Source organism: Staurois parvus, unplaced genomic scaffold, assembly GCF_062004578.1.
Source record: "Staurois parvus isolate SC_StPar_1 unplaced genomic scaffold, SC_StPar_1.0 ptg000449l, whole genome shotgun sequence".
Classification (NCBI taxonomy): domain Eukaryota; kingdom Metazoa; phylum Chordata; class Amphibia; order Anura; family Ranidae; genus Staurois; species Staurois parvus.
Genome location: NW_028318245.1, coordinates 240,762 through 252,162, shown reverse-complemented (window position 1 = coordinate 252,162; position 11,401 = coordinate 240,762). Strand labels below are relative to the sequence as shown.

Below are 11,401 nucleotides of genomic sequence, written 5' to 3'. Positions count from 1 at the left end.
TGCCGCCTCTCCTCACCGTTCCCGGCTCCCCTCACCGTTCTCTTCTCCCCTCACCATTCCCGGCTCTCCTCCCCGTTCCCCTCACTGTTCCCAGCTCTCCTCTCCATTCCCCTCACCATTCCCGGTTCTCCTCTCCGTTCCTCTCACCATTCCCGGCTCCCCTCACCGTTCCCCTGTCTCCTCTCACCGTTCCCCTATCTCCTCACCGTTCCCAGCTCCCCTCACCGTTCCCGGCTCCCCTCACCATTCCCCTCTCCCCTCACCGTTCCTGACTCCCCTCCCTGTTCCTGACTCCCCTCACTGTTCCCCTCTCTCCTCACCGTTCCCCTCTCCTCACCGTTCCTGGCTCTCTTCCCCATTCCCCTCACTGTTCCCGGTTCTCCTCCCCGTTCCCCTCACCGTTCCTGGCTCCCCTCACTGTTCCCCTGTCTCCTCATCGTTCCTGGCTCCCCTCCCCATTCCCGGCTCCCTTCACCGTTCCCCTGTCTCCTCACCGTTCCCGGCTCCCCTTGCCGTTCCCCTCTCTTTGTCGGCTCGTTGTCTTTCACCATGTCATTGTCTGTCGAGATATTTTCTGTATCGAATGTCGTTCTCGTGCGACAACCCCGATTTGAGTATCTTGAAGGGAATGGAACAACCCTACTGGCTCGCCAAAAATGCATCTCATGGAGGCCTCCTGCCATAAATGTTTATAAGTCAAATAAAAATATTAATATTAAAAAAAGGTGACGTAAAAAGTGTAACCAATATTGACCCAACACCACTACTGTTTTTTACTGATTTTTTTTTCTTTCCTTCAAATTTTTCTTGATTCTCATTTCCAATACAGTTTTTTATGAGTTGACCTCTGGCCTTCTCCTTGGTCTTTGTTGTACCAGCTCTTCTCCTGGACTGAAATGGCTCACTCCTCGAGGGGTACCTCTCCCTAACGCCAATCCGACTCTCTCCCGAACCTGCAGGGCCTTTGCCCCTATTTGACCCCCACATCAGATGACGTAGAATCTCTTACTTATATCTTTCTCAGTCAAGATGGCTAAATTTCATGGGATTTTGGACACCAAGAAGATATGCTGCCCTCCCAAGATGGCTGCCTGGAGCCCATAGCAGGGGAACAATTAGTCCTCCAGAGTTCCCCTCTCCAATGGCAACACAGACGTTCCCTACTTCCTGTCCTCCTAACAATCTTCCACTGGTGAGTCTGTGTTGCCATTGGAGAGTTCCCCTCACTTCTTTTCTTGCGAAACTGTTGTCACCAGGACAGGAATTGAAATCTCTGTAGCAGAAAAAAACCTGACAGGGGCTCTCACCCCACCCACAACTAGAACAGAGCGTTTTAGCGGGCATTTATTTCAGTGCTTCTGCAGGATAGCAGGTATTTTTATGTACTTGAAGGGGAAATGTGCTGACATAGACTTTAATGCAAGAAAAATGTGAGGACAGTATGGTGACTGTAGGGGTGGGCACATTAAAGGGTTAATACACAGTCCCCGCCCTTTTCTGCCTCCTCAATACAACAAAGATGGCGGCGGTCCCTGTGAGACTGCAGGGCATGCGCGCTGGCACAGACGGACCCCGGTGGCCATGTTGGTCTCAGGTGGTTCCCTCGTCCTGAGGCGTGGAACGCACAGTGCGGAAGTGAGGTGCGGTCCATGAACCGGAAAGGGGGTCGAAGTGGGTTTGAGTGCTCGGCGAATATCGGTGTGTGAGGCACGGTAAGTGGCGGGTTAACCCCTCGTGTCCCAGCTGTTCGGGGGCTCGGTGCGGTCACCCATAACAACCAGACAGCGCTGTTCCCCTGTGTGGTGTATGTGGTTGCTATGGGTTACCACCGAAACCTGGGTAGGAGGCACCATGGTGATGTGACCTCTGGTCAGTCCGCTGAAGGGGAACCACCATATCCCCGGGGGTGATAGAAAGGTCAGCCAGGGCCATGGTGGGTGGGGTGGCATGGGGGCGTGTCCACTGATGCCCTTCGCCCAAGTCGTGAACCGGGGGGGGGGGGGGGGTCAGTATAATTGTCATTTCCTTCATGAGAAGTCATTGGCTACAAAGGAACCCGTCCCCCAAGGAGCCACGGACACCCATCAGCAACTATTCTTACCGGCTCCCCTCACCGTTCCTGACTGTATAGATGTGACCATTGTGGCCTTTCTCTGAAGCATCAGGGTCGGTAGATGTGACCATCGTGGCCTTTCTCTGAAGCATCAGGGTCGGTAGATGTGACCATCATGGCCTTTCTCTGAAGTATCAGGGTCAATAGATGTGACCATCGTGGCCTTTCTCTGAAGTATCAGGGTCAATAGATGTGACCATCGTGGCCTTTCTCTGAAGCATCAGGGTCGGTAGATGTGACCATCGTGGCCTTTCTCTGAAGTATCAGGGTCAATAGATGTGACCATCGTGGCCTTTCTCGGAAGTATCAGGGTCAATAGATGTGACCATCGTGGCCTTTCTCTGAAGTATCAGGGTCGGTAGATGTGACCATCTTGGCCTTTCTGAAGTATCAGGGTCAATAGATGTGACCATCGTGGCCTTCCTCTGAAGTATCAGGGTCGGTAGATGTGATCATCGTGGCCTTTCTCTGAAGTATCAGGGTCGGTAGATGTGATCATCGTGGCCTTTCTCTGAAGTATCAGGGTTGGTAGATGTGACCATCGTGGCCTTTCTCTGAAGTATCAGGGTCGGTAGATGTGACCATCGTGGCCTTTCTCTGAAGCATCAGGGTCGGTAGATGTGACCATCGTGGCCTTTCTCTGAAGCATCAGGGTCGGTAGATGTGACCATCGTGGCCTTTCTCTGAAGCATCAGGGTCGGTAGATGTGACCATCGTGGCCTTTCTCTGAAGCATCAGGGTCGGTAGATGTGACCATCGTGGCCTTTCTCTGAAGTATCAGGGTTGGTAGATGTGACCATCGTGGCCTTTCTCTGAAGTTCTCTTACAATTATAAAGGTCACAATGACTACTAGGCCACGCCACCAAAGCTGCCTGCACTTCATTTCCTTCAGAGGGGAGGCTGCAATTTCTTCACCTGGCTGTGGTGAGGAATGGGGCAGGAAGGTGTAGTGGTCATCTGAATGCCCCATGTGTTATGTGAAATGGTATATGTACCATTAGTTGAGTATGAAGAGCAGATCGAACAAAGGAAAATAACCAAAAATGAAAGTTGACTGAAATTTAGAATTGACAAATTTGTTGAAATAGTTCATTGACTGCGCCTTTATCTCAAACATTTTCAGACTAGGAAGTCAATGAGAGACAAACGAGAGAGAAGTGCCAAGCAAAGAACATCTGCCTTGACCCCTGCATGATGGAGCTCAGGATGGACAAGTGTCATGTGACAGAGAGAATATTAGACCTTACTCTGGAGATCATCCACCTGTTGACCGGAGAGGTGAGGAGGATTCTGGGAGGTCACATGACATCATTTTTTTCTCTATTAATAAAACACAGACCTGACCGGAGAGGTGAGGAGGATTCTGGGAGGTCACATGACATCACTCTCATCTCTATTAATAAAACACAGACCTAACCGAAGAGGTGAGGGGGATTCTGGGAAGTCACATGACATCACTCTAATCTCTTTTAATAATACACAGACCTGACCGGAGAGGTGAGGAGGATTCTGGGAGATCACGTGACATCACTCTGATCTCTATTAATAAAACACAGACCTGACCGGAGAGGTGAGGAGGATTCTGGGAGGTCACATGACATCACTCTCATCTCTATTAATAAAACACAGACCTGACCGGAGAGGTGAGGAGGATTCTGGGAGGTCACATGACATCACTCTAATCTCTATTAATAAAACACAGACCTGACTGGAGAGGTGAGGAAGTTATGAAGGATCTCATTAAATTATGCTTTTTCAACACAGAGCTTTCCACCTTTGAAGTCTGGTGACCATATGACCATCAGTGTTCCTCCACCTCACTTTCTGATTCCAGTGAGGAATAGCACAGAGAAGATCCTAGAAGTCACCAAGAAGATGATGGAGCTGCTGACAGGAGAGGTGAGCGGTGCCGGGAATTCTGGGACATTCTCCAGTAACAGACAAGGGATGTGTCTGGATGGTGACTGTATCATTGTGTGTGTCAGGTTCCTTTAAGGTGTCAGGATGTCACTGTCTATGTGTCCATGGAAAACCAAAAGAATTTTGAAGGACACAATGATCCCTACATGGAGAATCAGACGCCCCTCACATCACCGGGTAAGAGGAGACTTTATTGGAAAGGAGAGAGCAGTACGGAGGCTCCACCTAGATCCCCGATCATCTGATAAACACATAGAAACAATGGATTCAGTCAGTGTGTGTGTTTCCTACAGATGGATGCGGTCCTGGGAACCCACCAGAGAGATGTACCCGTCCTCTGTATTCCCGGGATTCACCACAGGAAGGTCACACCATCCCTCACCATCATCAGGTAGATGGATCCAGTCATGGGAACCCACCAGAGAGATGTCCCCGTCCTCTGTATTCCTGGGATTCCACACAGGAAGATCACACCATCCCTCACCATCATCAGGTATAGATCAGTGAACTTTTAACTTTGGTTTAACGGGAAGATAACGTGGACATCCTACAAATGATGTTATTCTGTTGCTCCCAACCTCGTGATGACTTTTATATTTTTTAATCAATCCATTACTTTAGAGTACAAGCTTGACCGTCGTGAAAGTGGAAAGTAAAGAGGAAGAAGAAGAGACGGGCAATCAGCAGTCTATGGAAGGTGAACTGATGGTGACCATTAAAGAGGAGGACTTTCCTACAGAGATCAGCAATGGTGGGTGGTTAATATGAATTACAGAAAGAGTATATTGCTGTTGTTCCTGCCCTGTTACTGCACTCTGATTGGCCCTGAGTAGAGCTGGAACTTGGTGCTATCAGTTATAATATGATGAGGGGGTTTTTTAGGGTATTCGAGATGATCATTGCCAGCCATATCTACAAAGAGTTTCAATAAATACAGCAATGATGTCCTACAGATCTATACACTTTATAGCGCCAAAATCAACTTGGGTGGAAGGCTAAGGGTACATGGAGCAGGGATCTCAACCTGGTAGGCTGAGGGCCTAGGTGAGTACTAGGATATTGCTGAATGGCATATAGGAGATGGGGAGCCTTCTAGGGGAGGTGTCACCAAATGATGGGATGTGTTGGATGGTTATGGGGAGGGCTAAGAGTAAGTGTAGCAGGGAATTCAACCTGGTAGGCTGAGGGCCTAGGTGAGTTCACGGATATTGCAGAATGGAGTATAGGAGCTGGGGAGCCTTCTCTGGGAGGTGTCATAATACAATGTGATTGTGTGGGAAGAGATGGGATGGGTTGGATGGCTATGAAGGGGGCTAAGAGTAAGTGTAGCAGGAATTTCGAACTGGTAGGCTGAGGGCCTAGGTGAGTACTAGGATATTGCCGATCGGCATATAGGAGATGGGGAACCTTCTAGGGGAGGTGTCACCAAATTATGCAAATGTGTGGGAAGAGATGTGTTGGATGGTTATGGGGAGGGCTAAGAGTAAGTGTAGCAGGAATTTCAGCATGGTAGGCTGAGTACCTAGATGAGTGTTAGGATTTTGCTGAATGGCATATAGGAGGTAGGGGAGGCATCACAAAACTATGTGAATATGTGGGAAGAGATAGCTGGTTATGGAGGGCTAAGAGTAAGTGTAGCAGGGAATTCAGCATCTTAGGCTGAGTGCTAGGATATTGCTGAATGGCATATAGGAGATGGGGAACCTTCTAGGGGAGGTGTCACCAAATTATGTAAATGTGTGGGAAGAGGTGGGATGGGTTGGATGGTTATGGGGAGGGCTAAAAGTAAGTGTAGCAGAGGGATTTCAACGTGGTAGATTGAGTGCCTAGGTGATGTCTAGGATGTCACTGAATGGAATATAGGAGATGGGGAACCTTCTAGAGGTGGAGTCACAAAATGATTTAAATGTGTGGGAAGTGATAGCGTGGGTTGGATGGCTATGAAGGGGGCTAAGAGTAAGTGTAGCAGGGATTTCAGCATGGTAGACTGAGTGCCTAGGTGAGTGCTAGGAACTTGCTGAATGGAATATAGGAGATGGGGAACCTTCTAGGGGAGGTATCACCAAATGATGTGAACGTGTGAGAAGAGATAGCGTGGGTTGGATGGCTATGGGGAGGGCTAAGAGAAAGTGTAGCAGGGATTTCAGCATGGTAGGCTGCGGGCCTAGGTGAGTGCTAGGATGTCACTGAATGACATATAGAAGATGGGGAACCTTCTAGAGGTGGAGTCACAAAATGATGTAAATGTGTGGGAAAAGATAGCGTGGGTTGGCTGGTCATTGGAGTGGGAATGTGGGAGGGCTAAGGATAAGTGTAGCAGGAATGTCAACATGGTGGGCTGAGTGCCTAGGTGATGTCTAGGATGTCACTGAATGGCCTATAGAAGATAGGGAACCTTCTAGGGGAGGTGTCACTAAGTGATGTAAATGTGTGGGAAGAGTAACGTGGATTGGCTGGTGATTGGAGTGGGAATGTGGGAGGGCTAAGGATTGGCTGGTGATTGGAGTGGGAATGTGGGAGGGCTAAGGATAAGTGTAGCAGCCTGGTGGACACCGCTCTAATGTATTTTTCGTATACTGCCATGAGGATTGGTCTGAGGGTCATCTCACTTTTTCTCCAGGCTGTAAATCAGAAGAGGAGGACGTTGCATGCGATTCTCTACAAGACGACCGCGTCACGCCATATATTCATCCAAGCCGTTCCAACGCCAACAGATCACCAGATCCTGCTATCCCTGAGGAATCCTTTCCCGGTCATTCGGCAACCAGGATGCTTTTTGTCGATGAGCCATTTCCGTGCACTGAACGCGACAAATGTTTTCCGATTAAATCGGCGCTCTGCAATCGCCGGAAGGCGCGTCACGCAGGCGAGCCGCCATTGACATGCCCCGTGTGCAGGAAAGGTTTCTCGCGGAAAGCGTATCTCATCCGGCACCAGGCCTCCCACGTGGAAAAGTCCTTCCGGTGTTCCCAGTGCAAGAAATGTTTTCTGCGCAACGCCGATCTCCTCAGGCACGTGAAGACTCATTCGGGCGAGAAGCCCTTTTCCTGTTCGGAGTGCGGGAAATGTTTCGGAGAGAAAGGCACCCTCGCGAAACATCGACTTACCCACAGCGGTGTTAAGCCGTTCATTTGCAACCACTGCGGGAAGAGTTTCGTCGGAAAGTCGTATTTTCTCAAACATCAGAGCATGCACGTGGGGGAGCGCCCGTTTCCCTGCCCCGAGTGCAACAAATGTTTTGTGTCTAAATCCCAACTGGGAGCCCACCAGAGGACCCATTCGGAGTTCAGGCCTTATTCTTGCTCCGAGTGCGGGAGGGGCTTCATGTTTAAGTGTAATTTAGTCGTCCATCAGCGGGCCCACACCGGCGACCTGCCTTATACCTGCTCTGAGTGCGGGAAGAGTTTCTCCAAGAAAGCGATTCTAGACAGGCACTTCAGAGGGCACACGGGAGAAAAGCCCTTTTCCTGCTCAGAGTGCGGGAAGAGATACACAGATAGAAGAAAGCTGGAACGACACCGAGCGGAGCACTCTGGGGTCAAGCCCTTCGAGTGTTTGCACTGTGGAAAGGCCTTTCTCTACAAGCCAGATTTAACGACGCACGAGAAAACGCACTCCGAAGAACGTCCGTTCTCTTGCACCGAGTGCGGGAAAAGATACAGGAAGAGGTCAGACCTCACAACTCATCTCCAGACCCACACAGGAGAGAAGATGTTCGTCTGCTCTGAATGCGGGGAACCCTTCCCTCGGAAACGGGCACTCCTAGGTCACATGAAGATCCACGTCGGGGAGAAGCCGTTTTTGTGTTCGGCGTGCGGGAAATGTTTCACGGAGAATTCAGACTTGATCGTCCATCAGGAAACTCATTTTGCCGAATTGCCGTTCCCGTGCCCAGACTGCGGCAAACGCTTCAAGAAGAGATGGTTCCTCACCGAGCACCAACGGACTCATACGGGGGAAAAGCCGTTCGCGTGCTCGGAGTGCGAGTATCGTACTTCATGGAAATCCGACCTTCAGAAGCATCTTAGGACTCACACAGGGGAGCCGTATGTATGTCAGGAGTGCGGGAAAAGCTTTTCCACGGAATACTCTCATGGTGTACATCGGAGGGATTGCCATCACTGACTGGTTTGGGTTCAGGCTGGGACTGGCCGGCACATGTTGCTCCCGTTGGGAGCGCCGGGTGAAGTCTTCCTTGGAGGTCATATTTCTGATACGTCACCATGGGACAATGAAGCAGAATTTGGGCATAAAATAAGTACATTGTTTGGAACGAATGTTTGTTTTTTTTTTTACGAACGTTAGAGTCTATGCAACAATATGTAACAATGCTTTGATGGCTTGGGCCAACCTCGTTTTTATGGCATTGTAGCAAAGAAGACCTCATCCTTGTTGGACGTTGATTATGAAGGTGGTCCAAGTCCTCATCTCAAACTTACTTTTTGAACATGTGAAGGGTTGGACGCCACTCAACCGACCCCAGGAGTCCAATGTTGAGGAATGGCCTCAGCCACTGTTCTGGACATGCCCTCTGACACGTGTCACCCCGCCCACCTGGGCTAGGTCACAGAGGTGGTTAGCTCTTGGACATGTTCATGTATAGCTTAAAGAGAACATGTCTCTGCAAAGGGCCTTCACCTAAACCAGGGGTGTCCAAACTATGGCCCTCCAGCTGTTGAAGTACTTCAAGTTCCATCATGCCTCTGGGTGTCTTATCTGTGGATGTCAGAGCCTTTCAAGGCCTCATGGGACTTTCAGATCCTCAACACCTGGAGGGTCATAGTTTGGAGACCCCCGGTCTAAGGATACATGGAGCCACCACAGAGTCTTGCCTGTGGCTGGCAGAGTCTTCCAAGGCCTCATTGGACTTGCAGTTCCTCAAGACCTGGAGGGCCATAGTTTGGACAGCCCCTGACCTAAACCCTCCTTCCTTCTCGTCCTTTGAGAGACACAGGAATTCAGATACAGTTGGGTTATACTCCCCCTACAGGACGTGGGTGGGAACACTGGAAAAAACAAAAATTGTAAGCCCGCCCCTGCATGAACCCTCCCCTACCAATGAGGATCCACAACAAAAATGACAGGTGCCACTCAAGGTTCCACCAGGTCCTCTAACAGCTCACCCCAGCTCAAAACATCCAGTTAGGAAAGGAAGTCCTAAAGCAGGCCGTACACGGGTCGAATTCTGAATGATTTTTCCATCGAAAACGTTCGTTCTGTAATCCGATGGCTCCAATGATTTTGAAAATTGGTTGTTTTTCACGAATTTTCCAGCATGCCCGATAAACGAAATGGGAGAGGAGCCACGAAAATCAACCAGTGCCATCGCCCCACTAACAGAGCGAAAATTGTCCGATTATTCTTAGGTCCGATTTTCAAATGCAAAATCGTTGGGAAATCGACCCATGTATGGCCGGCCTAAGAGTCGCACCCTGTGAGGAGGTTTATGACAGCCTCAGCCCGGGCTCCAATGCCTTTCACTCCACTCTGGAGCTTCATCATGGGGAACATGGGATGGTAAACCGTGTTGGAGGGGGCGTGGGCTGGTAGGAGCCCGGGCTGAGGCTGTCATAGACCTCCTCACAGGGTTTTGCAAGTTTTAGGACTTTCTTTTCCCACCGGAAGTCCTATGAGGAAGCCCTCTTGAGAAAAGATGGTGGATCTCCCCATTAAGGCGGGCCATACATGGGTCAAAATTCGACCGATTTTTCGTCCAAAAATCAGACCTAAGGCTAATCAGCCGATTTTCGCTCTGTTAGTGGGGTCAGTGGCACCGACCGATTTTCGTGGCTCTTCCCCTTTTCGGTGATCGGGCATGTTGGAAAATTTGTGAAAAACGACCGATTTTCGACTAAATGATGGTCAAATCGTACGATCGGTTTTCCGAAAAGAATATACGCGCGAGCCGTGACCTGGAAGGAACAGAAGTTTCGCCTGTTATATGGGGTGAACTTTATGACTTGATCGGCCGATTTTCGAAATCATTGATGGCGCCATCGGCTGCCCGAGTGTACAACGTTTTCGATTTTCGGACGAAAAATCGTTCGGAATTCCAACTATGTATGGCCTGCATAAGATTCCGGTGTTGGTCCTTTAGATGACTTTTGACGGTTCCCAGTCCTCTTAGGGAAGCCATGTTTTGTTTTTTTGCTGTATTGCCCTTACCTCATTTGAACTGCTTTTAGATGTCCCAATTGTATCTGCATTGCTGTGTCCCTCAATGGACAAGGAAGAAAATATAATTTTTGTAGTTTCTGGAAAATCCATATTTTTGGAGTCCATTGAGGGATGCAGGCCCCACCCCCTCTGTATTTATGTTCATGCTTTTAGTACTACTCTGCCATAAAACTGAGGCATGCTGAGTAGAGGAGGGGTTCCAAATTTTTCCTGTTTGCCTATATCCAGTTCTCCTGGCAGTATAACCCGACTATCTGAATTCCTATGTCCTTCAATTGACTCCATAGGCTGCACAGAGCCTACATGTATCGAGAAGACAGGAGCAGCTATTTGACCTGTGGAGGAGCGGTATGTAATGTGCTGGGCTGTTGGAATATATAAAGGAAACATCAGAGGGTGCCAACTAAGTGCAGTCAGCTAGAACATGTGGGTGGGGGTGCAGGATTATACTCAAAAAGTCCAAGGTCCAAAGCTATCAGTGACAGCTCCTGAAGTAATCTCTGCAATATATAAAGGAAACAGCAGCGGGTGCCAACTAAGTGCAGTAAACTAGAACATAATCATACATGTGAGTGGGGGTGCAGGATTATACTCAAAAAATCCAAAGATATCAGTGACCGCTCCTGAAGTAATCTCTGCAATATATGAAGGAAACATCAGAAGGCGCCAACTAAGTGCAGTAAGCTAGAACATGTGAGTGGGGGTGCAGGATTATACTCAAAAAAGTCCTCCCTGTCTGCTCGGGCACACTGCACAGCACAGCCATCCAGAGCAGTGTGGTTACAGTGAGGCACACAGACCCCGCCCCCTAGTAACAGACCCTGCCCCCTAGTAAAACTCTCCCAGCACACAGGTAACCCTTTGATCGATCCAATACCGCCTAAAGAAAGCTCCATTCGTGGGGAAAACACGGATGGAAACGTAATTTGGGTGCGGTGTTGCACGACCGCGCAATTGTCAGTTAAAATAAAACGCAGCGCCCTATCGCAAAAAATGGCCTGGTCGGGAAGGGGAATCCTCTGGAGGGGTTAAATGATATCACGTGGGGGTGGAGTCAAGGGATTTTTTTTTTTTAAAGCAAACAAAGATTATAATCTGATGATGAAATGCAATAAAAGTTTTCCAATAGATGTGTCTGTGTGATTTGTACAAAGTACTATATAAGCCACGCCCTCGTGGCTAGGATATGG

At 49.2% G+C, this 11,401-nt stretch overlaps 2 protein-coding genes across 4 annotated transcripts in view; one reads left to right on the top strand and one right to left on the bottom strand.

Moving 5' to 3' along the window:
- LOC149453185 (uncharacterized) overlaps positions 1-11,401 on the bottom strand; it is a 199,431-nt gene that overhangs the window by 132,333 nt on the left and 55,697 nt on the right. The window lies entirely within an intron of this gene.
- On the top strand, positions 1,601-11,339 carry LOC149453192 (uncharacterized). Its single transcript, XM_089688325.1, has 7 exons — positions 1,601-1,712; positions 3,238-3,392; positions 3,879-4,013; positions 4,100-4,211; positions 4,328-4,527; positions 4,656-4,785; positions 6,655-11,339. Exons 2-7 carry the CDS (start codon positions 3,306-3,308, stop codon positions 8,157-8,159), a joined length of 2,169 nt encoding a protein of 722 aa, XP_089544451.1. The 5' UTR covers positions 1,601-1,712; positions 3,238-3,305; the 3' UTR covers positions 8,160-11,339.

Excerpts from the sequence above, each read along its gene's own strand:
- LOC149453192 (XM_089688325.1), top strand. The coding sequence starts at position 3,306 with ATGATGGAGCTCAGGATGGACAAGTGTCATGTGACAGAGAGAATATTA. Across the intron at positions 4,528-4,655 it reads CCATCCCTCACCATCATCAG|AGTACAAGCTTGACCGTCGT; the intron begins GTATAGATCAGT and ends CCATTACTTTAG. Across the intron at positions 4,786-6,654 it reads TCCTACAGAGATCAGCAATG|GCTGTAAATCAGAAGAGGAG; the intron begins GTGGGTGGTTAA and ends CTTTTTCTCCAG.